The sequence below is a fragment of the Antennarius striatus genome, chromosome 24 (assembly GCF_040054535.1).
Source record: "Antennarius striatus isolate MH-2024 chromosome 24, ASM4005453v1, whole genome shotgun sequence".
Lineage (NCBI taxonomy): Eukaryota > Metazoa > Chordata > Actinopteri > Lophiiformes > Antennariidae > Antennarius > Antennarius striatus.
Genome location: NC_090799.1, coordinates 8557276 through 8584824, shown reverse-complemented (window position 1 = coordinate 8584824; position 27549 = coordinate 8557276). Strand labels below are relative to the sequence as shown.

The 27549-nt window shown below is 45.0% G+C and overlaps 1 protein-coding gene and 1 non-coding gene across 3 annotated transcripts; one reads left to right on the top strand and one right to left on the bottom strand.

Annotated features, from left to right (window-relative positions):
• Positions 1-2744: 2744 nt before the first annotated feature.
• Positions 2745-2801, top strand: LOC137591692 (U7 small nuclear RNA). Its single transcript, XR_011034704.1, has one exon. It is a non-coding gene; the product is annotated as a U7 small nuclear RNA (small nuclear RNA).
• Positions 2802-11820: 9019 nt separating this feature from the next.
• On the bottom strand, positions 11821-27510 carry gpd2 (glycerol-3-phosphate dehydrogenase 2 (mitochondrial)). Of its 2 annotated transcripts, XM_068309326.1 has the most exons (17): positions 27414-27510; positions 25338-25447; positions 22989-23160; positions 22564-22688; positions 22373-22470; positions 22129-22292; positions 20267-20431; positions 20039-20183; positions 19349-19542; positions 19134-19268; positions 18883-19058; positions 17909-18040; positions 17672-17830; positions 16757-16869; positions 16598-16676; positions 16374-16472; positions 11821-14429 (listed from the first exon to the last, which is right to left on the bottom strand). In XM_068309326.1, exons 2-17 carry the CDS (start codon positions 25437-25439, stop codon positions 14304-14306), a joined length of 2184 nt encoding a protein of 727 aa, XP_068165427.1. In that variant the 5' UTR covers positions 25440-25447; positions 27414-27510; the 3' UTR covers positions 11821-14303. The 2 variants fall into 2 exon arrangements, with proteins under 2 accessions (XP_068165427.1, XP_068165428.1); XM_068309327.1 differs by lacking the exons at positions 25338-25447; positions 27414-27510 and adding an exon at positions 24411-25203.
• Positions 27511-27549: the final 39 nt, after the last annotated feature.

The following is a 27549-nucleotide window of genomic DNA, read 5'->3' as shown; positions in this document are numbered from 1 at the left end:
AGACACTTCACTCTACCCATGCCTAACTAGGCCTGTTTATTTATGCCTTTTTATTCCTATGCCTATTTATGCCTTTCACTTTGTATATTCTTGATGGGTTATTTATTACTCTTTCTATTTGATGTTGGTACTACTTTCTATGTGCTTGTGCTTGCTGTGTGCTTTTTCTGTGTTTTTGTGTACTCACTGTGCTGTATGAAGTGCGACGGAGAAATTTATTTCCCTGACAGAACCTCCTTAAGGGATCAATAAAGTTCCACTCTCTCTCTACTCTTTAGCAAATTGTATGTATTTCTGTGGGAACCCATGGTCTCCACAGAGTCTGTAAGCAAGGTGTTGTTGTGCCCATCTTCATGCTGCCAATATCGACCTGTCTGACAGTAGGTTGTCCCAGCGTCTCATACGTCAGCATCTTTGGTCGCCGTCGCTCTCTTGGAGGGTGGATGCGCTGTGCCAGAGGTGATGGCCGCAGATTTGTGTCAGAATCTCTGCCTTCTTGCTGGTATCGTTCTTCTTCATCAGATAATCGCTCTATTTGTTTCTCCTGCAAATTCTGATGATTCTGGGATATTTGCAGCTCACGTTCCTCCTTATCATCCATAGCTGGTCGTTCTGGATCACTGAACCTTGTCCGCCGTCTTCCCACTTGCTGTACAGAAGCCTCAGTCTCAAGAGTTTGAGCATCATTTCTGTTTTCAAAGTTATGTCGGTGTGGGAACCTCCACACCAGTTCACCTTCATCCTCTTTTTCTCTGTCTGTTTCCTCCCATCGTGCCTGTTACTGAGTTCCACCTCTGTCTCAGTCCTCTTTCTTTTGTCCTGCTCTTTTATCCCTAGTTTCCCTACTGGTAAGCTATCATATGGGAACAAAAAGTTTCTGTGTACTGTGCAACTTCTGTCTCCTCTCTCTGGTTTGATCTTAAAAACTGGAATTTCAGGGTTTTTCTGACTCACCACCCCATACACAGCATCTTCCCAGTGTGAACGAAGCTTGCTAGGTCCTCCTCTTTCTGTGAGGTTGTGGAGTAGGACTCTGCTGCTAGGATGATAATATCTTTTACCTCTTGCTGCTTCTTTCTGAGCTGTTGCTGATGCAATTTCATTAGCCTCCTTCATTTGTCACTGCCATTTTACTACATACTCTCCATAGCTGATTTGCTTCTATGGGAGGGTAGGTTAAATGTCTACAGGGAGTCGTGGCATGCGGCCAAACAGCAGGTAGTATCGGGAAAACCCTGTCGCCTCACTCTTGGTGCAATTTTAGGCATGTACTACTTTTGCCAGCGAATTCTTCCAGTCTGTCTTTTCAACATCAGTTAACATTCTCAACATGGACAGTGTTCTATTGAAACGCTCTACCCTGCCATTACTTTGTGGATGATTTGGGGTTGTGTGAGATCCACACATACCTTTTGCAGCTGGGAAAACATCTGGTTCTCAGACTCTTTCCCCATGTCGTGGTGAATTATTGAGGACTTGTTCCACCACTGTTTTTGCTTACTTGTTTTTGGTTGCGTACTCCTGCGCAAAACATGTAAAATGGTCCATGACTACTAAGATGTACTCATAACCATGTTTGCAGGTCTCAAGGTGTAAAAAGACTATGGACACAAGTTCAAAAGGGCATGTAGTGATGATAGAGGTCAATGGGGCTCTGGTGGGCTTGTTTGGTCGTCTCCGCTTTAAACACTCACAGGCATGCATAACAAAATGCTCCACATTCTTGGCCAATAAAACCTGTCTCTTACCAGTCCCACAGTTCTTTCTGCACCAAGATGTCCCATTTCTTTGTGTGGTTCATCCCCCTTACATAGTCACTCAGGTGTACATGTTGTTGTGTCAGTTTTTAACAATCAGTGTATACACAGGTCCCCTGAAACACAGCACACAAGGGGGCCTTCAAACAACACACATCAGGGAGGCAGAGTGACAGGCATGGGCTTCTGGAACGTGCCCCAATTGAGCAGCTTGTAAGGGTGCCTCGGCAGTGGCTTTGGGGTGAGCTGACACCTCCCACCACCTGGTGACATCCTGGCGGGAGCGGGATTCGATCCACCGATGGCTGGGGCTGGGGGGATCTGTCTACAAGACGTCTGCTCTACCGCTGAGCCACTGCCGCCCTCCATCATCATTTACATGCAGTCTGTTCCACTGTCTACGAAAGATTCTGACATCAGAGGGTTCTGCTTTCAGAGCACGACCTCATTGACTTTGAAATGCAAGAAACGACCAATCAAGTTTCAAGTTTCAAGTTTATTTATTTTTATATAGCCCAGATTCACAAACAATGTCTCAAAGGGCTTTACAATCTGCACATGGACGATATCCCTCTGACCTTTGTGCACTGCAAGCAGTGCGACCCTCGCATCGGATAAGGAACAACTCCCCCCAAAAACCCTTTTAACAGGGGAAAAAATGGATGGGAGAAACCTCAGCATCTTTCTCCTGACTTTCTCTCTGATTTCCTTTTGGGAGAACAATTTTTCCTGAAGACAGTGGTGTGGGGTCTTGCACTAAGCTAATTGCAGCCTGATTGATGACAAAGGCTTTTTTGTCGCTGTAAAACTGCACTTTCCACTTTCTATTCCTATCTGACACTGACTTTTCTGTTGAGTTCCATGTAGTCACAGCACACGTGTGGACGAACATGGTCCACATGGTTGTTGAATGAGGGTGAGTGGACTAAGTTATCATCTACGTATGGCTGACAGATTTCATCAAGAACACCCTTCAGTTTCCACGCTCACAGATTACGCTCTTTTAGTATTATTCCAGCAGGTTCCCTGTAAAGGGGATCCCTTTCTCCCTTGAGTAAGGCACCGTCCCCTTACAAGTTGTTCAATTGGGGCGCTACCAGAATTGGCTGCCCTTCACTCTGCCTCCCCATGTACTGTTGTGCTGTGTTTACTAACTGCATGCTCGCAGGCCCCTTGTGTGTTGTGTGTTTCAGGGGCCTGCACAAATATATCCTGTATGTAACACAAAAAAGTCATGTATAGAGTGAAAAAAGGAATTTCCCCATTAAGGGGATTAATAAAGATGATCTTCTTCTTCTTCCACAGTAGCCCTGATTATATCTTGCTTTACTTCCGCTGTGCATTGGGCTATGTACTGGTGTATGTCAAGGGGTAACCTGGACAAGCCGTCTGCATCTGCATTCTTTTTACCAGGTTGGTACCTGATTGTGAAGTTGAAAGTCAGCCAATTCAGCTACCCAACGATGGCCTGTTGCATTGAGTTTTGCTGTTGTCAGGACATATGTTAGGGATTTGTTGTCGGTGTAGACGACAAAATGTGGGGCTTAGTAAAGGTAGTCTCTGAAGCGTTCACAAATAGACCATTTTAGGGTCAAGAATTTCAACTTCCCAGAATGCATGTGATATTTTTCTCAGGGGGTGTTAATGTCCGTGAGCCATATGCAATTACCTTCATCTTGCCCTCTTTTTGCTGATATAACACGGCTCCCAGGTCCTCTTGTGAAGCATCACAATGCAACATGAATGGCTCAGCAAAATCAGGATAGCCCAGAATGGGGGTTTCTGTTAGACAGCCAATCAATGCGTTAAGGGCATTCTGGTGACTCTGACTCCAACTGATAGGTGTGCTGGGTGGTGGTCGACCTTTTTGCTCCGTACTCCCCCTCTTCCCCTTAGTTTTTGAAACAGGTTCAGTTCTATGCAGAGGCAGGGACAGCAGCAGGTAAAGCGGTTTTGCCATTTTAGAGAAATCAGGAATGTAGGCCCTGTAGTAGGAGAGGAAACCAAGGAATCTGCTTAACTCACCCACTGTAGCTGGTGGTTTGTCCTCAAGAGCTTGGACCGGAGCTATCTAAGCTGGGTCCATGGATTACCCCTCCGCTGATACGAATGATATCAGCGGAGGAGAAAGCAGCCAAGAAAGCGTTCTTTCTGCTTGAACACCTCACATTTCTGAGGAGTAAGTTTGACACCATGCTTTTGGTATCTCTGCAGGACAGCACAAACATGGTCCACATGGTTGTTGAATAAGTATGGCTGACAGATTTCATCACGAACACCCTTCAGACAGTTCTCCATACTTCTTTGGAATTCTGCTGGGGCTGAACTGAGGCCAAAGGGTATGTGATTCCATTGATACAATCCCCAAGGTGCAATGAAGTCTGTTAGGGCATGGCTCTCTGGGTCCAGGAACCCCCCGTGATATGCTCTGCCTTGGTCGAGGACAGAAAACCAGGAGCTGCAATGCAGAGAGTCGAGCATGTCCTGGATCCTGGGAATCAGATGTCTATCTGGCACTGACTTTTTGTTGAATTCCCTGTAGTCACAGCACAGCCTTAATTCACCTGCTTTTTCCGCATATAGACAACTGGGAAGGAGTAGGGTGACCTTGACTCTGAAATCCACCCACGGTACAGATCTTGGAGGTATTCCTTCACCTCCTGGTGTAGGTGTTTTGGCACAGATATGTATTTTTTCTGTACAGGTGAGGTATCATGCAGTGGGATGCGCATGTTTAAACTGGGGATACATCCTACATCTTTGTCGTCATAGGTAAAAGCATAACATTCCTCTCTTAACAACTGCCTAACAATCTGCTGCTGGTCCCCACTGAGATGGTCTAATTTCACCGGAGGATCCCAGTGAGGTGACTTGTGGCTCTACTGCAGGTGGCTAGATACCTCATTTAGCTGGATAGGATGTTGTACTGTTTTGTGCTCAGTGTCTCTTTTTTTGGGGTCTCTGCTGTGATGGGGAACATTGCCTTGATTTCTTCTAGGTGTCCCAGAATAGTGCTAGGTTTTAGCATGACATCAAGCTTTGTATTGTTAGCCACTGAGACTAGGATGTACATGGATCTTCCCTCTGTGATAGGGACCAGCCCTTCTTGCATAACAAGACCCTCCAGCAGCTGTGACAGGACATTGGGAACAAACAACAGGTTTTCTCCTGTAAACTGGGCTCCTACACGTGCATGAACAAATGTGGTAGTAGTCTGCTCAGCAGCCAGGCGTATTCCCCTCTTTCCTGTAGGGCTGCCACGATTAGTCGACTAGTCACGATTATGTCGACTATTAAAATTGTCAACAAGTATTTTAATAGTCGATGCGTCGTTTTTTTGTTTTTAATCTTTGTTTTTCTCTCATAACTGCTGCGGCACCTCCACGGCCGCGCCTGCCTTTCTGTCCTTGACACACCTGCGCAGTAGAGGTAATCGGGGCCAGCCGTGATGTCACTGGAAGTTATACCAGAGGGGCTCTGGTGTCATGGCTACCCGGCGGCACCGGACCTCAAAAGTGTGGGAGCATTTTACGAAAAAAAAAGAGAAAAGTGTGCAATGCAATATCTGAAAGACAGAAGTTGCCTTCCACGGCAGCACAACTGCGATCCTCAAGCACCTGAAAAGGAAGCAGGTTGTGGCAACGATGAAGAGGGACCGTCGTCTCGGTAAGCTAACTGGGTAGTTAGCGGCTAATATTAGCGTAAACAGAGAGCTAACTTACTACTTACTAATATAGCTGTTAACATTAGCGATGACGATTCATTGATTAGCCGCCCTCAGCACACATATTTCATGTGTTTTCTGTAACGCTACAACAGTGATGTGTTTGAATAGGAAATGTGGTAACGCTAATGTTTTGCTTCAGTGCTATAAAAGTAGGTTATACTTCAATGGACGGCTTTGTTACAAAGCCAGCTACATGCACACCTCAGCAAGCAAATGTCCTGACTGAGTCCATACTGAACATGCTGGTGGCGGACAGCATCGGAGCAGATTTTCTCTGCATCAGGGAACATCTGCTCTCCAAAGAGAGCAAGCCTTTCTCCAAGACATGTAGAATTGCTAACTTTCCTGGCTATGAATGAGAGCCTTGTGCAGTTTGGGATTGCATAGAGTCAGAGTGTAGTAAAGTTGAATACAGTTGTGAGCACTGAGCACAAAATGAACTTTTATTATATTTGAGTCAGTGAGACCAAAACTGTAATAATTCCTTAGTTAGAGGTGCCTACCTCATTGTTGCTATGTTCGATGCCAAAACTAAAAAATAAACCTGAAATATTTATTTTTGTGTTGTTTAGCAAAGTGCCTTTTCCTTATTTTACTCAGCTGTTTGCACTTTATGCTACGCAGTTAAACAATTGTTTGTTGCTAAAAGTATATTTCATTAAAGGTTTAATGAACTATCATCTTAATTGTCTTTATTTTTAGTTAGCATATGCCTTAAACACTTAAAGCTGAAAAGTATTGATGGTTACATAAGAGCAGCTTCATGCTGGTGTGATGAGCTGTATGTTTTACATTCAATTTACGTATGATCTGATTAGTCGACTAATTGAAAAAATAATCGATGATTAGTCGACTATCAAAATAATCGTTTGTGGCAGCCCTACTTTCCTGCCTGCACTGTTCTCACACTGCGATTTGAGACCACTGTCTGCAATATCTTTAACATCGACTTAACTGTTTTCACTGTCACTGATTCTGCTCATTCTCTGAAAATTGTACATGTTCGGCTGCTGCTTGCCCCATTTGCCCACTACTTTTTCAATCACATAAAATCCAATGATGGGTTGTTCTGCAACATTTGGGTCACTGGACACTAAGATTGGAACTAAGAGTCTCTCTTCAGGGCGTGTGTCACAGTCTAGATAAAATTCTGTTTCAACCCACCCATCATATGGAATTTCACTCCAATTAGCAGCTAATGCTACCAGTGGTTCTGTCCCCAAGAGCTCAGATAGGGGCCGGACAGTACTATGTGGGAGGTGTTGTTTTCGCCAGTGATTGTTGATGAGGCTTGCCTGAGCTCCAGTGTCCCATAGAGCCTTAACTGGTATGTTGTCCAAGTGGCACTGGACCAGACATCATCTTCCAATGAGACTGATGAGCTTGATTCACAAAGTGGTTATGTGGTTGGGCACATAACCACTTTGTGAATCATTGCAGAGCTTTCTGTTATTGGGCTGTGACAGGTCGGGGAGATTATCTGTGTGGTCACTCAGGCGGTTCTAATGGAGAGTTTTTCTGCAGGGATACAGACTTCCTTCGGAATCCAGAAGATGAGTGGGCTTCTGTGGATCTGTTGTTGTCTGGCCGGGACCTTAAGAGTGGATGGGCTACTGTGGGTCCCCACTCAGCAGCCCTCTCCCGTTTCCCTGAAAGTACCTGTTCTGCCTACAGCCATGGGAGAGGTGTCCTGCCTGCCCACAACAAAAACAGTGTCTACGTGTGTCACCACCAACCTCAGCTTCTCTGCATACTTGACACCCTTTAACCCATCTTGTAGCTGGTGATGGCCGGATGGTTGTACTGGGCCTGGACTTTGCTGCTTCCAGTATATCATTAGAAATTTTTTTCACCTCAAGAACATCAACCTTGTCAATCAGTTTAACAGTCTCTTGATCTGTACCGTTGCTCTGTCCCTGTTTATTCTATGTGGCAGCTCCCACACTCTCTGTCGACTGTATTTCAACATTTGTGTCTTTCTCACTGTTCTGGGTGTTGTTGGTTGACTGCTGTAGGTGTACCTCATTCACCCTGGGTGGTTCGACTGTAATGTTTGTCCAAAGCTTATTCTGTCTCTCTAGCTCAAGACTGGCAGCCTCATTTACCTTCTCTATCAGAACTTCATCTGTAACTTTGGGGTTGCCAAGGTGGGGTTTTGACTGCAATTTCACTCCCTCACTCAGTAAACCAATCTCTAATGAGCGTAAGAATTTATGTTGGATTAAATCTGAGCTGAACTGTTCCCCTTTGGCATCATCATCAGACTTCCACACTAGCATTTCTCTGAGTTCGATTGCCGTGAACAGAAAGCTTTGGGCTGATTCTTTGGGATCCTCGTATATGTTCATGATTCTGTGGAGCAAGTCCGATGATGAGTCCACTTTATAATGTCCTCTAAGTATGGTTCTTAGTATGGGCAGCGTGAAGTCTTGCACTCTTTATATTTCACTTGGCTCAACTTGACTTTCAGCATCATCAGTACCATTTTCATGAATTTACAGTATGAATGACTGTTGATCACTTATGAACTGCTGGAACACGTGCGTTTCCTCACTCACTCCTATTTCATCCCACGTGCGATCAGCTAGCCGAACCAGGGCCCGACGGGACTGTCCTTTGAATCCCTCCCCTGCTGGTTCACTGCACTTGATATGCTAGCACACTTAAATGAGCTCTGGCCTGCCAAGTGTCCACAAAACTGCACTGACCTCATCCTGGGGCTGCTCCACCTCTCTTTTTTTTCCGTTTTTCTTGGACAGAGGCTGTGTCGTCTTCGTCGTTGTTACAGCGACTCTCTCCTGGCTAGCTCGCCAAATTTATGTTACACTCGTCCAATGATGACAACGTTCTTGCAGGTGCCAGTGATTTTATTGACATCCATTGAGTTTGTTATACATCCACAGTGTCACGTTATTCCTCCTCATTTTCTTCGTAACCGAACTGTTCGTACGTATCGCTCGCTAGGTCCGACATTAATTCTCTTCGCTATCTCCGCGCGCGCACCCACTCTCTTCACTACTTCCTGACTCACCGGAGGTCAGCGGCCTTCCGTTCCTCTCACCGCTGGTGCTGACACCTGCTGACGTAAATGGGTATTTTGCGACGTTTACTCCAGGTGCAGCAGGTGTGTCTCGTAGGTGACCGAAAACTAACAATATGAACTTATAAACAATATTAAGAATAATGGTGGGGAAACCAAACCGATTGAACAAATGGACACAAAACAACTCTGAACATAACTTTAGCTAAATAAATGTTCAGGATGCCACACTTACAACTGAATTTCGTCTCGTTTCTGCAGTGGAATGAGTTTTATTAGTTGAAGTTCTTGATCCTGACTGCAGTTTGCTTCTACCTGACAATAAAGTATTTAATAAAATCCCCTTCACGTAGGAGTCAGTGAACTAACCCATCTGACACAGGTGTGTGTTATATTATTATATTATTACAGGAGTTCTGTTCTCCGACGGTCAGCGAAGCAGACACGGTGATGGAGGGGGTTCTCGTCGTGGGGGGTTTGTTTCTCCCACTGATTCTACTGTGGGTAGAAACATTGTTTTGCTTTGAACACTGACGCGTGCCACGGCGCACAGTCCCGCACGTGACCCGTCATCGGCTGACATGACGTGCTCCCGTTCTGTGCCTCACCGTTACAATTCGTCCTGTGTGCGTAATTACACGTACCAAATGTGGCTCTGACGCTTCCATGTTTCGTTGTTTTAGGTGGACGCAGGTGATTGGACGGACTAATGGCGCCTCATCGAGACAGCAGTGGCTCCTCCCCTTACCTGTGTCCAGCGTGACCTTGGTTTCATGACTCCACCTGTTGGAACTTTCTACACTCTGGTGGACAAACATGTAAGATCGTCTGAGCCGAACTGGGATTGAAGCGTCAGCAATGAAAACTGAAGACGCTGGGATTCAAACCTGCTTCTGGGATTAAAAGATAAGAGATACAGCAGCCTCAGCTAAAATGTTTATTGCTTTGTTAGTTATATGTCATATATAAATGACATATATCATTGATGTTGCAGAAGCAAAATTTAAAAAGATTTTCCCTGTAACTGCTGGGATTTGATCCCACAACCTCCCACTTATCTACTCATTAGCTCAGCCAGTTAAGACTGGATTTGTCTTCATGAGCGCTAACCAACTTTGTGTGATGTTATATTCACAAAACTGGAGAGAATCAAAAATCTAGGGTTTGATCCGATAACCTCAGATTTCTCTGCGCTAAAGCTTCAGTTTTTTGGAACTTGTATTTGTCGGGTTCACAGCCCTGAGGCGGAAACAGAGAACATCAAGACTGGATCTTGCTGATCTCCACCTCTCGAGATTCAAACCCACTCAGAATCTCCTGCGGCCTGAAAGGCAGCATTGTCACACGATCTGAGGAAGCTCTTCATCAAGACTCTTCTTCACATCGCCGCGTAGGAGGACATGGAATGCGTCCCACTGACTGGCGTCATTAAACGCTCTAATTCGCCGTCCACATTCCTGCGGCAACGTTCGGCCTGTTTTGGACACGACTGGAGACAAACGGGTTCTGTCGAATCTTCATCTCCCTCGTCTTCTTCGCCGCGAGGAAGACTCTCCTCGTCTTCGGCTTGACTGACAGGAGTCCATTGAAATGCAACTGAAAGAGCTTCCTGTCCACAGGCTGACAGACATAAAGCCTGTGAATGACCCAGGTAAATGTCATGGGGGGGTGGGATGGGGGGGTTCATCTGTGGCCCAGAGAGGTTTGAGCGTCGCTTCACCCCATAAAAAAAAAAAGAACACGTTTTCACATCATTTGTTTCACCCGTTTTTCACGCTCTCGTCACTTCTTCACAGGAGAATCAATTCAAAGCTTTTTTTGGATGCTTTATGTATAAAAAATAATTTGATTTAATAACTTTAAATGAGCCCCGACAGCACAAACCCACTGAATAACCACATATAAAATTCAAAGCAGTTTCCTCTCCTGCATCGATGTTTGAACTCGATCACAAGAGGCCGACGTGATTAATTTCCCAGTTAATTATCTTCTTATTTACTAGAATTATTCGCGATATAAGTGAGGATTTGCCCAGTTGTTGTGGGGACGCCTGATCCCAGCGCTCTTACACACAGTTCTAATTAAAACCTGTAAAAAAAAAAAAAGAGAAAACATTTTCATGAGGAAAATGGCGAATCGTTTCCACTCTAATTACAGACGGGCTCAGATGGGAAGGTGTAAAGAAGGCCTGGCCGGATCCTCCGTGAATGAGTGTTAAAATTCTTTTTTTTTTCTCTTTCGAATGCACTTCTTAAAGGAATTTTTTTTTTTTAAAAATCGGAACTAATTAAAAATTTGTCAAAATTTTTCAGATTCCCACACCGGATTTCAGAAATGAACATTTTGGAGACCAGCAGCTGCTCACAAAGAGCAATTTGATGCATGTAGATAAGAAATAACCTTTCAGTTTAAGGTGGGGGGGGGTGTTCGCTGACACCCCCCCATCATCCTCCAAGCTTTTCAATTAGTCATAGTCATAGTGTGTGGGCAGGCTAATCGGCGCGGCTGGCATCGCCGTCCGAATCCTCCAGAGGAAAGAAAGAGCATTAGCGGTCATATGCCAGCCAGATTTGTCCTGTTATTCATTACCATTAATTGCTTCCCTGTTCTCCCGCCCTTTTCCGAAGAAGCGGCGGCGGCGGCGACGGCGAATCCGCTGCAGATTGTAATATGAACGCAGGACTTAAAGCTGTCATTCAAATCTCGCCGTGACCTTTAGGGAGAAAAGGATGTTTTTCACCCAGTTTGCAGGCAGCCAATGGGTGGCGTTCAGTGTGTGTGTCTGTGTGTGTGTGTGTAAAAAGATGAACCCCATCCCATGATTTACAATTACATGCCTGCATCGTATCCAAATAAACACAAAACAGATCAAGTGCTTCCAAAAAACAGGAAGTCATCCTGTCATGTGATCAGAAGAGCGAATCAGTGGTCATTTAACAAGGAGCCACAGTTAGCTTCGCTTAGCATAAAGGCTTGGAAATTCACATGAATCTATCCATTAATAGTTAAATCTACTTCGTTAAATTTAAATGTGCTCCTGTCAGATAAAATTAACTAAAAAGTTTGAATCTATCGCTTTAATTCTTAATTATCTTTAGAAATTAATTTAAAAATATTTTCCTTACTTCTATATATTCAATCTGAATTAAGTCCATGAGTCGCTTTTCAGAGCAGGAATAATTATTTGAACTCTGCAGTGACGACGAATCGAACGCGTCTCGTCTGTCCTGTTCGCAGGCGGTCACATGACGTCTCTGTCGCCGTGACGCCAGGTATGAATGACACCAGACAAAGCGTTGACAGCAACCAGATACATTTAATTAGATAATTGCTTTGAGTTGTTGTTTTTTTTTGTTTTTTTTTTAACCTGGAGTCAGCCTCCGAGTCTTACAGTATTTTTTGGAGCAGACAGAAGCAGCGGAACACGATTCTCTTTGAGCCTGGATTAAGATGAAATTTCATCCAAAGGAGACAATCAAACATCAGGATGTGGATTTAAGTCGTTCTGCCCACCAGTTATTCTTGACGTTGGCAGTTTGAAGGGTCCTCGGTGACGAGGCATTGTCGCCGAACCCCCATGTGACCACACACTGACACACACACACACACACACACACACACACACACACCTGGGTAACAGTTACAGTGTTCGGTGCTAGGGAGGAAACCTATGGAATGATTCTGTTCAAGTCCATAGAAAATCTGAATACAGATCAACATGAAGGCAGTAATTAAGCAGTCCTCACACACACACACACACACACACACACACACACACACACACACACACACACACACACACACAGATACAAAACCTTCAACAGAGTGCGGCCATGTTGGAGGGATTAAAACAGATATATTTTGTGTTACTGCGATACCTGAGTCGTCTTTTTCAGTCTCTTTGTGACGTTAAAACTGAAAACACTGCGTTAAACAAATGTTAAAGGTTGCGTTTGATTAAATGATAGCAATAATAAGATGATCGGAGGTAAAGTTCATCCATGAGATAAATCACTCTGGTTGGTTGCAAAAAAAGCAAATCAACGCAAATGAAGAGAAAGGAAAGGAAGTGGATGACGAGTAGCTGCAGAGGAAGTAAAATTAAATAAAATATTCATGTTTTAACAATAAAAACTCCCAGATTAAATTAAGTCTGAACTGCTTTGTGTTAAAAAAGATTTTTTAAATCTCACTCTTTGTGCAAAATTAGTCTTAAAAACACGATGAATCAACAAACTGGTGGTTAATTCCTCCAACAAGCCGTCTTCCTTAAGATAAAACACACAAAACACTCGACTTATTCGTCCTTAATAACGACTTTAACTAATTTCCTCGTGTGTGGCGTAGAGAAAAAGTTTTAGGCACATCAAGGTGCAAACATTCATACGTGCTTAAATGTTCATGCTGGATTAAAAACGTCTTAATTTGTCACAAACAGTGAAGTTAACAGCATGCAGGATTATATAAGAGCAGTATGTGCGTTAAAACAGCATTTAAAGTCAAAACTCTGACAAAACTCCACTTAAAAATAAAGGATTTGCTTTACATTAATAAGAAAACATTCATATATATCATGCTATCCACTTAGTAAGATTCAAACATAGAAGCCTTTGACAGACGTATAATCTCTGTTGGTGTGTTTGTGCCTGCAAACGGCTACAGCGACAGGAATAAATAACACCAAAGTATAAAAGGAAAGACGTCTAGCGGTGATTTCAAAGCGCCTTCGTCAGCGATGCTTAACCTGATGTCATGTAAACGTCTTCACGGGAATCAGCAGGCAGTGCAGCGGACAGCCGAAACCATGCAAGAAGACTTTCGAACCCAGAAGCGTCTCGGAGCGCTTTAAGAACCGTTTCCAGTGCTTGTAACATGAAAAAATAAGAAACAACACGGGAATAAAACTCTATTTTAGGGGTCCACAAAGGAATTCCTGGAAGGAACCGGGAATTCTTTCCCTATCAGAGGTGAACTAATATCTCTAGAAGTTAACTAAATACTTATTCATTGGGATATTAAATTGTGGGTTTTTTCTTTCGCTTTCTTGTGTAAAATCGATTCCTCTCTTGTGTCTGAAAGGTAAACGTAGCACCAACCACCCGGGAATCATTCAGATCGAGAATTCATTGGCAAAATATTTCTGAAGTGAGTGAAAAGTTTGGCGCATTTGAAGAAACTGAACTTGAAATGAAGATAAGACTCGTTTTCAAGTTAAAATGAGTCTTTGCAGGAAACTTTCGATGAATAATGGCCCCCGTAAAATAAAGCGTAACCAAAAAGTTGAGCTGCATCTCAGTGAGAACGACGTTTCCACGGCGATCGGAGTAAAAACCGAAGATTTAAAAAGGAGTGAAAGGGAAACAGACGCAGTGACGATGAATAAAACGAAGACAGACGAGTTGTTCGTTGCTTAAGGTCAGAGGCACCTGACGTTGAGAAGCAATCACTCCAGGACAGGCAGACAGACAGACAGACAGACAGGCAGACAGGCAGACAGGCAGACAGACAGACAGACAGATAGACAGTCAGATCTCCCCTCTGACTTCATAAAAAAGAAATCTCAGTCTCAATCATCGGACGTTTCACCTAAAACACGCTGGTCTGCACTTGATTTGGCCAAATGTGTCCTGACATATGCTTGATTGCATTATTGTCATTCAAATCGCTTCATTTGCATGAGACCCTTCTTTTTTCGTTTTTTTGTTTTTTTTTTTGTTGTTGTTGTCATCACCACCTTGAAAAGAACGAACAGCTGAAGATTCAGGCAGTCGTCTGCAGCTCACACGCCGCCGCCGCTCCGATCCACCGCCACCGGCGCCCTCTTATCCAGAGTCTCCTCCGCCGACTTCAGCAGGACGGCCAGACGGCTGTCCGACACCTTCCCCTTCTTCACGGCGCTCATCAGCTACACCAAAAGAGAGGACGATAACGGTGTTGAAACAGATTCAGGGGGAGACGTGCAAATACCCGTCATCACCGTCACATCCCAGACGTTAGCAGGTAGAAATGAAACCAACACCAACCGGGTTCTTTACGTGTTAAAGCAGAACCAGGCGGAACTTTTCTAAGTGGAGACACAGAACGACACAAACAGGTCGGCTAGGAAGCATCTAAAGACATCACATTCAGGGTTATCACCCCAATCTGTACAGGATAAAGGTTTTATTCTATATTCCTCTTTTTGTCCACAAATCCCTTCACTTTAAATTTGGGTGTAAATGTTCACTCACGTAGAAAAAAAAACAAATTTTTACTCCGTTCACGAATCTGTTGCGGTATTCCCTTTTGAAAGTTTTATAATTCTGACACGAAATTCAATCAAAATCATTTTTTCATTTAAATCTATGTGTTTTTCAGTTTTTGTTGTTTTAATAATAAAAAAAAAAAAAACAGATCAAATTTCATCAATTTCTTTTTGTCTTTTCACAGGATTTGTCAACAGTAAGGAAATATAAAACCCCCCACATTCATCTTCATTCAGCAAAAAGTTTCCTAGTACAGCTTTAACACTTCTTGGATGCTTTTTTTAAAATGTCTTCTCAGACACGTTCCTCCCTGTTCACCAGAAGACTCCAAGTTTCGTGCAACTTTTGTTTCGAGGTGTTAAAGTGAGAGGAAAACCCTTTTACATCCAAACTGGCAGGGATTGAGAGTGTTTGCTTTCCCATCCGGGGCCTCACATGTACCTGCTGGTCCTCCCTAAAGTCGTCCACGTGAAGGCCGGGCGTCCACACAGGCACAAAACAGACATTCGTCATCAGAGTGTACATGAGAATCATGATTAGACATTTTAATTTGCTGCACGCAGCTGCGAAAGAAAAAGGTATTTTTGCTTCTTAGCTGACTTCATCCGGTGGTCAGTCGGTCCCCCCCTACACCCCCACGGCGGAGCAAAAGAAGCCGAGACACTAATGAAGACTAAATCAACGGCTGTCAACACGCTCTGCCGTAATGACTCCTTCCTGGACTCGGGTGAGAAAGTAATTTAGCGGCAGGAGAACGCGGGAGCCGTGGACGCGCCGCGGGAGGTGCTGACATGGATTGTCTTTCTAATTAACTGCATCCAGCTCGGATTTCTCACCTTCTCTTTGAAGTGTTCAAATCTCAGGTGCGGCGCCGTCGTTTTTAATGATACGTGTGATTTGCGTCGCTGCTCCGGCGACAGCAAGGGCATGTATGAGAGGCATCAACCGAAAAGAGTATTTATAGCAGGGAACAGGAATGCTGGAACTTAATCAATTAAAGTTGGACTTTTTTTTTTTAAATTTAATTCAATCAAATTTGGCTGAAATGAATACTTAAGCCAGATTTCAGATAAGATTTGTGAAGCCTGACAAAAAGGGCGATTAGAAACCTTCACCACGATGTTCTATTTACCCGTTATTTCCGCAGACGCCAGAATTAATGATTCCCCTCAGCAGGCACGAAAAATTTTATTTTTATAGAATAATTCCCCTCAAATAAATTATATTTCCTTCAAAAAAGTTAAAGGAATGGTAAATGCAGCCGAAATATTGGTCAAATTCCGATGCAGATTGATCCTGGTTCCTGATTTAAATATGAATAAATTGCACTCATCACCAGTGGGGGTTGAAAATGCAATATGTAGATCTATTATTATTTTTCAAACTCACCACAGAAACTTGATGATGAATCTAAATTTTTTTTAAAAATTGAAACCAATTCTGGATTTCTCACAAAAAAAGATAAAAAATGAAAGCAATAATTGGAATCAGCGTTTAAAGGGTTAAACAATAAAAAAAAAAAGGTGGCATATCTCCTGAAATGATCCCCTCCACCCCCCCGCTCCTACCCCCACCTTAATGATCGCTGTCTGCATGTTACGTACCTGCAGGAATTCATCAATCTCCACTTGTCCGTTCTTGTTGAGGTCAACCTCATTAAGGATTTCATGGAGCGAATTTTCATCAATGTGGACGTTGATGCTCTGCAGAGAAGAGAAAACAGGAGCCGGATCGATGCCACGTAATTCAGACGAGTGTGTGTGGATGAGAGACTGGCAGGAAGAAGAAGAAGAAGAGGAGGAGATGAAGATGAAGAGGGAGGACTCACGTCCAGGACTTGCTGCACGTCGACGGTGGTGATGAATCCTTTGCTCTCTTTGTCAAACTTGTGGAAACGCTTCTTGTACCTGGTCAACAGACGAGTTTCCTGTTACGCTTCTTCTTAGCCGGCTCCATTACGGAACGCCGAGTAGAAGTAGAACCTTACCTGACGACCTCCTGGTAGTCCAGGTTGATCTCTGACGTCTTGGTCAGCTGCTCGGAGCGCGACCTGTAGCCCATCTCCTGGTACAAGAACTTCCTCGCCATTTCCAGCTCCTCCTGGAACGGAGGAAAGTGGAGACGCTTCAACTCGACTGTTCAACGCCAAACTCCCCGAAACCTGGATTTAAACCCGAAATCTGTGTGTGCGTGTGTGCGCGCGTGTTCTGTTTAGCTGCAGCTAAATATCTATTTATGATTTCCTTGACGACAAATCAATACTTGAGTCAATGAGGAGGAATTTGATTCCAGAATTTATTTTTTTTTGTTCCAACAACAACTTAAAACTTAATTTGAATCAATTCTTGACATTTATTTGCAGATTAAGTTTGTAAAATTAATTCATCCTGACAGTTTTTGCTTTGCCTGAAACTTTCTGACTTATTATTCCGAATTCAATATTTACGTCCATTTTTTTTTTGACTTACACCTCTGTAAATAAATATTACAGTCCATCACAACACAAGAAAACAGATGATTAAAGCTTCTTCTCCAAGTGAAGAAACCTGATCATTTATGGAATGTTTTCTGCGTTCGTTGTGTTTATTTGTTATTCCGCGGTGCTTCAGGAAGCCCCCCCCCCCCCTTGTCGTCTGCTGAACAATGGCAGCTGGGAGTTTGGTTTTCATGCTGGTATCACTTCATCTCTCTCACTAAGAGAGCCTCGCTGTGAAGGGATAAAGGGCGTGGACCTTTCTATTGTGAACGGGTCGAAACAAGACTTCAAAAACCTACCGGGGGATTAAAGCGTGATGTAAGACGGGAGCGGGGTTATCATGGTGTTACACAAAACCGCACACACACACACACACACACACACTTGACATGAATCGTGTCATCACCCCGCCGGTTCCATTCCTACCGTCTTCCTCTCCTGGCTCCAGTCCAGCTCCTTCCCCATGATCTGAACGATCCGCGGCAGCGCTTCGTCGGCCGCCTGCACGTTCAGGAAGCCCAGCCGCGTTCGCCGCGCGATGACGTCCAGCGCCGTGCAGGCGTATTCCTTAATGGCGTACATCACCTGAGACAGGAAGGGGGGGAGGGAGTTTAGGACACCCAACATTTCAGCCTCGACATCAAACTCCTGCAGGAAGTTTACCTCGGCCTCGATGTAAGGGAACTCCGACACCAGTCTTTTCCCCACGATCGGCCACCTTTGTCCGGTGACTTGAGCCATTTTGGCGACATCGAACGCCTTTCCTCCGTAGGTGGAGGCCAGGTGCTGAGCGACCTGGAAAGAAATATGAAACGTGACACTCCGCCCCCCCCTCCCAGGTAGGGTGAGCAAACACACAGATAATCACCATCAGCGATCGCCCTTCCGTGCTTCCCCCGTGTTAAAACCTTCGCCGCAGTGGCAGCTGCTGGTTTGATGGGTTTCACTTCAGCGTTAAGCGCTAAACGTTAGCCCCGCTTTGTCGATGTCATTGTCACATGTTTACCACACGCACCACGACGGTTTGCTATCCATATCGTTGACTTGCCGATCATGCGAAAGGGCAAACACTGTCCAAATACCAACAGTGACCTTTTCGGAATATTCCAGACAACAGCAGAGCCGGCGCGGAAACGCCTGTAATGAGGAGTAAGTAGAGCGGAGTCGCTCGGCTTTTTCTTCATGAAACCACGTTTCTATTGAGTTTAATGAAAACACACGGTCTAATTATCGGAAAGATGACTCGAAGCCGATGTGAATCAATGCGATCTTACTTAACGCCGCTGATAAATCGCAACGCCGCGCAGTTTCACTTCAACGTGTGTCCGAGTCTTTTTGTGTAGCAGAAATGTCAGCGTTGTTAAAGCGGCGACTTTAATGTCAGCGGTGGCGAGGGAAGACGGCGGAGCTGTCGGTGCGAGCGCCGTTTTTTTCTTTTTTTTTTACAGCTTTGTTTGTCGATGAGCGTGTGTCTCGCCGGAGGTTAAAGGTCTGCGTTTCTGCTACGTCTCTCCAAACGCTCAACGTTTTGGCGACATTTTACTTCAGTTAATAAAACCCCCCCGATAAGTTTCACATGTTTCATTCGCTCGGATCTTCTTCCTGGTTTGATTGGCTGGTTTCAGCCGTGCGTTCACCTCATTTTCCAGGCCGTAGTCCTGCACCAGGCGGATGTACAAGGTGGGCTTCCAGCCCTTCGCCCCCTCCAGCGACAGCCCCACCGTCTTGCAGGGCTCGGCGGTGAGGTTGTGGGCTTTGACGGCGGCGTCCAGCGTCTCCTCAGCCATCGCCCTGTAGGTGGTCCACTTCCCACCTGGACGCACAACGTGAACGTTAATCTTTAGGACTTTATTTTAGATTCACCAGCACTTCCTGGAGGCCGACTAACCAGCGATGGTGACCAGTCCGCTGTCACTGATGGTGACGATGTGGTTCCTGCAGATGGACTGGGTGTCTTTGGAGTTGGGGTCGGTAACCAGGGGGCGGATGCCACTCCACGCCGCTAACACATCTCCACGGCGCACTGCGGGACGCAAACACACGACTCAGAAAGACTACAGATCCCAGATTGACCGTTTCACCAGCAACAAAACCGGACGGTACCTTCTACGTCTGGGCTCAGGTAGTTGCGGATCTCCCTCAGGATGAAGTTGATGTCATCCTCCCCTGGGATTGGGTGGGGCGTGACTTTGGTGGGAGTGTCGGTCGTCCCGGCGATGGTCATCTTCTCCCAGGGCAGGAAGAAGATGACGCGGCCGTCGCTGGTGGCCGGATCGAGCAGACCCATGTTGTCAGGACTGATTAGAGGAAGAATTACAAGTTTTATTATGTTTTATTTGTTAATATCTTTCTAACATCAGAGGTTAAAGGTCAGAGGAAGAGCAGGAAAAGGACAAGAAAAGGACAAACAGACCAATTTTAGTGGAGAAAACACACAAATGAAAAAAAAACAAAGCGATGGGGGGAGGAAGAGTGCGTGGGGGTGATGATGGGAAGAAGACGAACGAAAGGGAGGGAGAGAATTAGCCAGTTGGCATTTCCGCCGCCGTTCAAAGGGCTCGCACTCCCTCGGGTTTCTCTCAATAAGCTCTGGCTGAACTTTAAAAAAAAAAGCCCTACATGAACAGAACGGCTCGGTTCCTCCGCCGCACCTGAGGAGACGGCGGCGCGGCGCGCGAAGCGATAGGTCAGGAAAGAGTTTAACCAGATTAGTATTTACTCTTCAGGATGAGAGAAAACACTGTTTACATCTGAAACGAGACGCGAGGCGTTTAACGGCCAATAGGAGCGCACCTGTAGTAGCCGGGGATGACGATATGAACGCCGGCGCTGGGCTGGCAGATGTTCTGCGTCGCCTGGTTGTCCATCTTCCTCACCGCGTCGGTGAACGGGCCGGTGGCGTTGATCACACACTTGGCCTTCACGTCAAACTCCTTCCCTGTGGAAGGAGGGGGGGGGTTGATGATGATGATGATGAGGAGGGACCCGGAAGTAGTCGGTTGATGAGTTCCACCCCCTCACCTGTGAGGACATCCTTGCAGTGGGCGCCGCACACCTTCTCCTTGCCGGTCTGCGGGTCGTTGGTCTTCAACAGGTGCATCACCTCCGTGTAGTTGGCGACGGCAGCGCCGTAGCGGGCGGCGGTGAGGCCGATGGCCAGGTTCATACGGGCGTCGTTGTGCTGCCCTGAAGGAGACGGAAGAAGAAGAAGAAGAAGAAGAAGATTTTTTTTTTTTTTTTAAAAAGAAGAAGAAGGAGATCAGGATCTAAAAATAAACGAGTCCAAACATCTTGAATTTCAACCTGACGTTCGGTTTCGCTCCTGATGTACTCATATTCCATTACTCGGGGATTTGTTTCGTACAATCAAACCGATTCACAAACAGAAGGTTTTTTGGGGCCGACCCGGTTGTTGGTGTGAATAAAAACAAGCCGTGTTGTCGACGGCAACGGCCGCTGCAGTCACCCAGACAGCAGGAGGAATCGCTGCAGCTCGCTCTGAGACGCTCCATTCCGCTCCGCCGGGAGAGAAGGTCAGATTTTGAAATGTCACCGGCGTGATTGTTCCAGACGGCATAATTGGAGAAAAGACGCCCCGCCACCCCCCCCTCCCCCTCCCTACACACACACACACACACACACAAACCCCACTCGGAGCAGATGAAGGAAGTGCAGTGGGGGGAGGGGGAAATCAAAGTGCTGGCTTTTTGCAGCCTGCAGCAAATCCACTTATAAAAACGGGAAGATGTAAAGCGAAAAAATGATTAAAATGACTCTTAATTCTTTAATCAAGAGTAAACTGTATTTTTTTTAAATCAACAACTCAAGTTATATCCCTTAAAAACCAAGAATGAAGTTATTTTTGCCTGTTTGGGAGCATCAGATCTAAAGAACACCAGGATGTTCCCCGTAGACGTGACGCTTCTGCACCGACACCCCACCCGCGGACGCAAACTTGTTATTTTCGATGGCGCCGAGCGGCCGAGGCCCCCGCGGCATCGAACGCTCCTCACACTCAGCTGGACACTCAGCGTATGTTGGGTCCTCCTCTAGTTCTCTGTTCAACCTTTACCGCCACGGGGAAGAGAGGCCGTCTGACCAGCCTGTCAACACATTCTGTTCAGGACCAGTGGAGATGTGGGGGCCCCGGGGCCGGATTTACTTCTGAGGCCTTATCTTTTGCCATTTCTGCACAATTCCTATCATGTCAAAATTTATTCAGGGGCCAAAAACAGCTCCAGACGCCACGCGTTCTTTTAATTTTGCATCAGTTGAATTTATAGATTTGCGAATGTAGTACAAAACAACCTCTGGGAGCAGGAACTAAAACGCTTTTTGTTCGCATTAGAGCTGAATCCGTTCCTCTGGACTCGCAGACGGACGTCGCCGGATTCTCAAGCGCTTTTTTATCCCAGGAATTATAACAATTTATCCGTCTGATGGGCTGATATCTTAAAAAGTGAGGAGGAATAAAATGTCTTAATCATATCTGTGTTTTTATGTGTCGGGACTTTAGAAGAGAAATTTAAAAAATAAAGTCGAATAAAGGGATAAACCCCACGTTTAACATGCCACAGACAGAAAGAATGAATCTTTCTCCACCGCAAGAGAAATTTAATCTGTTTCAATTCATCACTTTCAAACCAGGAAATTGTGAATGATGATATATTTCAGCTCTAACGTCAGCTCTATTGTGTCTGGTTTTGCCTTCAAGAGGACTCATGGAGGAACTTGGGGGGGGGGGGGTTTGAAGAGTCGTTTATGGTACATAAGAGGTGAGGAATGAATCAACACAGGAAGCAGGTCTTTTGGGTGACTGTCCACACACGCCTCCATCCGCGAAGATGCATCCAAACAAAAGGGAAGCGGGTGAAAACACAAACCGTCGTAGTAGACGATGGCCCCCACCAGCTTGTCCCGCTTCAGCATGGGGAAGAGCTCCAAGGCTTTGGTCTTGCTGAGGACGTAGCTGCTCTTCAGGCACTGGATCCCCGACACCAAGTCGTACATCTTGATCCCCACCCAGTAGTAAGGCAGCTGCCACCATCTTGGAGGAGAGAAAAGGTGTTTTTTTTTTAACCATTAACAACCCAGAAAATGTGCCTTCCACCATGTGTGTCTCCTTACTTGTAAACAGGAAGCATGATGGGTAACGGTGCAGACAGGTGAGGCGCGATCTCCAGGAGGTTGGCTCGCTCGTGGAGGGCTTCCTTCACCATCATGTACTGTCAGCAGCCGACAGGAGGAGGAGAAGGTGAGGGGAGAGAAGAGGACGGCAGCGGGTGAAGAAGAGGAGGAAGGAGAGGAAGAGGAGGAACCTGCTCGTAGTCCAACTTCATGATGGCCTTCTGGAGGTAGCGCACTCCTCCGTGGATCAGCTTGGTGCTCCGGCTGCTCGTCCCGGAGGAAAAGTCATTTCTCTCTACGAGGGCAGTCTTAAGGTCTGAAAAATGTCGTAAAACATTCTTTCTCTTCTTTGGACCATGAAATCTTTTTATTATTCCGGTATAAATCAGGATTAGAGGCATGTAAATGAATGTAAATAAGGGTTTACTTCACTTTTTAACATGACCAGGGGCTGCATGGTGGAAAAAAACTAAATGTCAGCTGTATTTATGGTTTGCCGGACCTCCACCCCTGCTGTGGGGGCTGCTTTGCTGCAATCCACACCGGCTGTGTTGCATCATTTATATTTTTGGGTTTCCAAACATTCACAACCACCAGCTGCTCGTGTGAATCTTACTGCGCGTGGCAGCGTCTAAGGCACATCCCACTCCCGTGGCGCCGCCTCCGATCACGAGGACGTCAAACTCCTCCGTGTTCCGCAGCGTCTCCAGCTGCGCCTGCCGGGTTGGAAGCTCCTCGGCGAAGGGGGCCTTCAGCCGCGCTTCCGCCGCCGCGTGGGCCAGACGCATCTGGATACGGCATGAAAGAAATGAGCACGATGACGCTAAACTCACAGAGGCTACAGGTTCTATGTTAATTTTCTATTAAAAACACAATGTTAAAATGATTTGCAACCAAAACGAATGGCAGAAAATGGCAGCAACGCTTTCATGTTGGTGTGTCCTGAAACATCATAAGCACATAATCATAATCTCCTCATACAATTAGACACGGTGTAATGAACAATCACTGGTAACCAATGTGATGCATTATTGATTTGGTATCAATCTGTGACAGCATTCACTTGTTTTGTGCTCGTTTTGTGAGCTAACGACTTACTCAAAGAGGACGGCAATCTGAGGTAATAAAAACAACATCTGCATGTTTATTCTTTCTTTTTTATAAAGATAAAAATCTTGATGGTAAAAATCTGGACTTTTAATTTAAAAAGATAATCATGTTCCACCTACAGAAATATCCTTCACAGATGTTTTTGATGAACAAGAGCAGTTCAGCGTGGGATGACTCTGTGCTTATGATGTCTCATTTTCACCTTTACTCTCCAGAGCTAACATAATGCAGAACAATCACGATGCATTGGTCTGCTGAGGGGATACTAGCGGCGGTGGCGGCGGCATGCTGCGCAGCTTCACGACGTCCACGAAACAGGAACGACGCATGCCAGGCGCTTTGAACATCGTTTATATCCGTTGCAAAAATAATTACAGAAAAGATATGATCACAACTACGAGAAGAAGAAGAAAAAGAAGAAGAAGAAGAAAAAAAATCACATCTCCCCTCTGATGTGGGGACGTGGGATTTCACATCTAATGAAGCATGGATTTGATTTTCTATTTAGCGGTTTTCAAGCTAAATGATTACATCAAGCTGCTTTGAAGCGAACGTGGCATTTGACTTGCAAATAGAAGCGGGCGTTGGTAATTTAGGTTTGCAACCACAAACAAGACGATGATATAATCATTGTCTATTTTTTGATGATGCATACAGACAAAACACCTCTGCAGAATTAAGAGCCGCCGTGGCCCCCCCACCCCCCACCCGGTAATCAAGTTAAAGCAGTGAATGGCACAGCCAGGTCTGTGATGATAGCCAATCGGCCGCTTGCATGAAAACTTCTCCAAGCCATATGCCTTTGCAAAATGGAGACAAGACGGACATTCATCTCATCAGCATTGCAATTACTGGGATTAGAGGCATGCATGATTACAAACTATTGTGAAAAATAATTAGATTTCATCAGGGTCGACTTCTTGCTTACCACTCCGGGCTTGGTGGAGAGGACGACGATGGGCGAGAGGAGACATTATCGCAACGGGACAAAAAACAAAAGTTCACATTAGGTGGTACAGTGTGATAAAAGTCTGGCATGTAGATGTGAGGCGCGCCGAAAATAGGCAAAAGTGAGGTCAGGGGAAGCACAGCGGCTTGGTCACTGGTGCTCCCAGTGTCACCAGCCATAAGACCAGACCCGGTCCAGACCTCATCAGACGTCAGAACATCACTATTGTTCCTCCGGCAGGTCCTGCATTCCTCACAAGAGTCATGCAGCTACACATCATTTTCAGGCCAATTTCACTGCGTCAATATGGCCTGCAGATTGAAACACGTCAGACAAAACAACCAAAATGCAGCTAAAATACTGATTTACTGCACAATTACGGAAGAAGCACAATATTCTGTGTCAAAACATGAACAAATATTGGATGGTCAGGAAGTATTTCCTTCTTTGGGTTGAAGGAGAACTAAAGGAGAATAGGTGCAGAAGTGGCTTCTTCTGAGACAAAGCTGTGGTTTTATTTTGAAAAGTCAAACAATAAACCTGCCAGGAAGTGAAACAACAAAAAATGCAGATGCAGTATGTTTGAAAAAAAACAAAAACTCTGATAAAAGGCATACATTTTCAAGCCGTGCCTCCAGCACAGCAGCTGGAATCCTCAGACAAGAACAAACACATTCAGAAATCTAGACAGAACTTGTTATGAAAGGACGTCTCTGTATTTCCAGAAGAAAATATACATCATTTTAAAAACTGTACTGGAGTTGCAAGCAATAGTTTTAAGTATTTCTATTTGTCCCTCAAGCTCTGATACTTTCTGTTTTGCAGAACCGGTATTCTGTCAACCCTACATTTAAAGGCAAACATCTCAGCCACGCGAGCGCAGAGGCGATGCCGCCGCCTGCTTACCTGTTTCTTCTTGTAATCAATCAGCTGCGAGATGCCAAAAACCGTGGCGACCACCCCGCTGCCGAGGAACGCCGTCCGTTTCAGAGCCTTCCTGAACGCCATAGCAGGCCCTTAGGAGAAGGCAAAGCGTGGTGAGGCGTCAAAGCAGCGAGAGTCCCGAAAGAAGGGCGACCCCTCAAGGGAGACATGAAAGGCATGAAAGATATAGAAGATGGAGAAAGTAACCTGAACCTGTGGTGGGAGGATCCAAAAATTTGCAAATCAAGCTAAAGAATCCTGTGTTTATGTCACCTGTTGGCCAGACTAAACACAAACGCTCAGATCTGTGCACGGTGGAAAGTTTTGATAATGAATTTGTTATTTCACCCAGAGCAGCGTCTTTATCGTCCTTCAACCTGCCACATATTTCGCCTTCTATACAAACAAAAAGTTTGAAATGCCAGGTTTGGAATACTTTCTTGAAAGCAGACTTATTTTAGTGATTTGAAAGATAACTGCTCATTACATGATTACTACTCACAAACAGTGTTTCCTGTTTCTGCTCATTACAAGTCCTTCATTATCGGGAGTTGGTGATTACTTTTGACATTTGAAACCACGTCAGACAAATTGATCAGTAGGAAAAAAAATAGGACAATTCACCAGTGAATTGTGCAGCACTGGAAAATTACATGTCATCCACTTGAAAAGTTCTGGGCGATGTGTGCAAACAGCAACCCGCACTCACGGGGAACTGGTTTCACACTGGATTTGGGTATCTAAACACTTCATACCGCTAAATACCAAACAAAGCAGGATCATCTCCCTTCGAATAAAGCTGGCAGTATGTGTAGTTTATTATTAAGCGAACGCCCGGATACTGTTTCAACTATTTCATAACAACCCTGTAATGAGTAGAACGTGATACCGGCTCTGGCAAAGCCTCAGCTCCTTCCTGGAAACGCTTTTAACACTTTGAATAACGCTGGAACAGATTCGAATTGGTGTTCATAAAGAACAAACACAGATGCGCCAGTTTGGTGCAATTAGTAACCTTTAAGTAAGCCTGTATAAAACCTAGTTTGAGATTACAACATGTGATTTAACCAACTGATGAAATGCATGAGTAGAAAACAAAAACAAGAATGCAGCTATAAATAAAAGCATAAATGATATTAATAGTGAACCAGTTTAGCCAGATTAGCCCCATTGTTCACCTGTTATAAATCCATTATGACATGGTGATGTCATATAAACCACAATACTGGTTTCAATGTCTTGTAACACTTATGGAACTAATTTAGACACTTTTTTTCAACCAATACACATAAAGACGTGCAGATTGAAGACTGTCCAGCCTATTTGAACGCCATGGAATCCAAACCCCTCTTGCAAGCATATTATCAACGGCGAAGGCTGTAAAGGTCAAAGGTGATAAGCGCTGAGGGCATCTTTCGACTGGGACCCATCTGATGGGTCCAGTTCAGCCAGATGGACCAGAAACTGAGTGAAAATACCAGAATGCACCTCGTGCTGAAGCTTCATCACACTCATCATGACTCAGCAGGAGATGATGGGCTTCCTGAATGTGTTTCCACACGTGGAGAAAGTCCACTGGCATTCTTAGTTTCCCTTTCACACCAAGTGGATGATGGGAAAACCACTTGCTTTTAGATCTACACAGGTAGAGGTGTGTTGATCTGTGACGTCATATTCACCATACCAGAAGGAAGTTCCAGCTAAAGCTATCACGCTTTGGATTAATGTCAGCCCAGTTTGAGTAAAACCAGCTAGCCTCGTCTTAAGTGTCTCGAATAAGCTCTTTACGTCATAAAAACGAACGGCTCAAGCGCCTATGTAACGTAACAGGATAATGAATACTTATTAAAGGGGTTTAAATAATCAAAATATGCACATGAACTTGGTTTGTCCTTAGCAGAACGGAGGAGAAGAGGTTACTGCTTCGGCACCTAGCAAAGCTCGAAGATGTTGCGATGCTTTTTTTAGCTATCACCCCCCTAAAAGGGGATAAATATTCACTAAAATATTTATAAGCATCCGAAAACACCCGGTGAGACGACATTCACTCTCACTTACAGGATTTCTTGTTTTCTGGACTTTAATTCGCTCTGACCAACGCAGGGCGGCGACTGAGGGCGTCGGGGTGTAAATACTCTTATTTGCGTTTGACAGGACAACCCGGAAACAACACGGAAGTGATTGAGGTCGCTCA

What these genes read in the sequence shown, in the direction of transcription:
- gpd2 (XM_068309326.1), bottom strand. Translation starts at nt 25,439, where the DNA reads ATGGCGTTCAGGAAGGCTCTGAAACGGACGGCGTTCCTCGGCAGCGGG. An exon ending in GGCCATCGTCTACTACGACG is followed by an intron (nt 20,432 to 22,128) that starts GTTTGTGTTTTC and finishes CGTCTCCTTCAG; the next exon opens with GGCAGCACAACGACGCCCGT. An exon ending in GGAGCCAGGAGAGGAAGACG is followed by an intron (nt 16,870 to 17,671) that starts GTAGGAATGGAA and finishes CCTCCGTTCCAG; the next exon opens with GAGGAGCTGGAAATGGCGAG.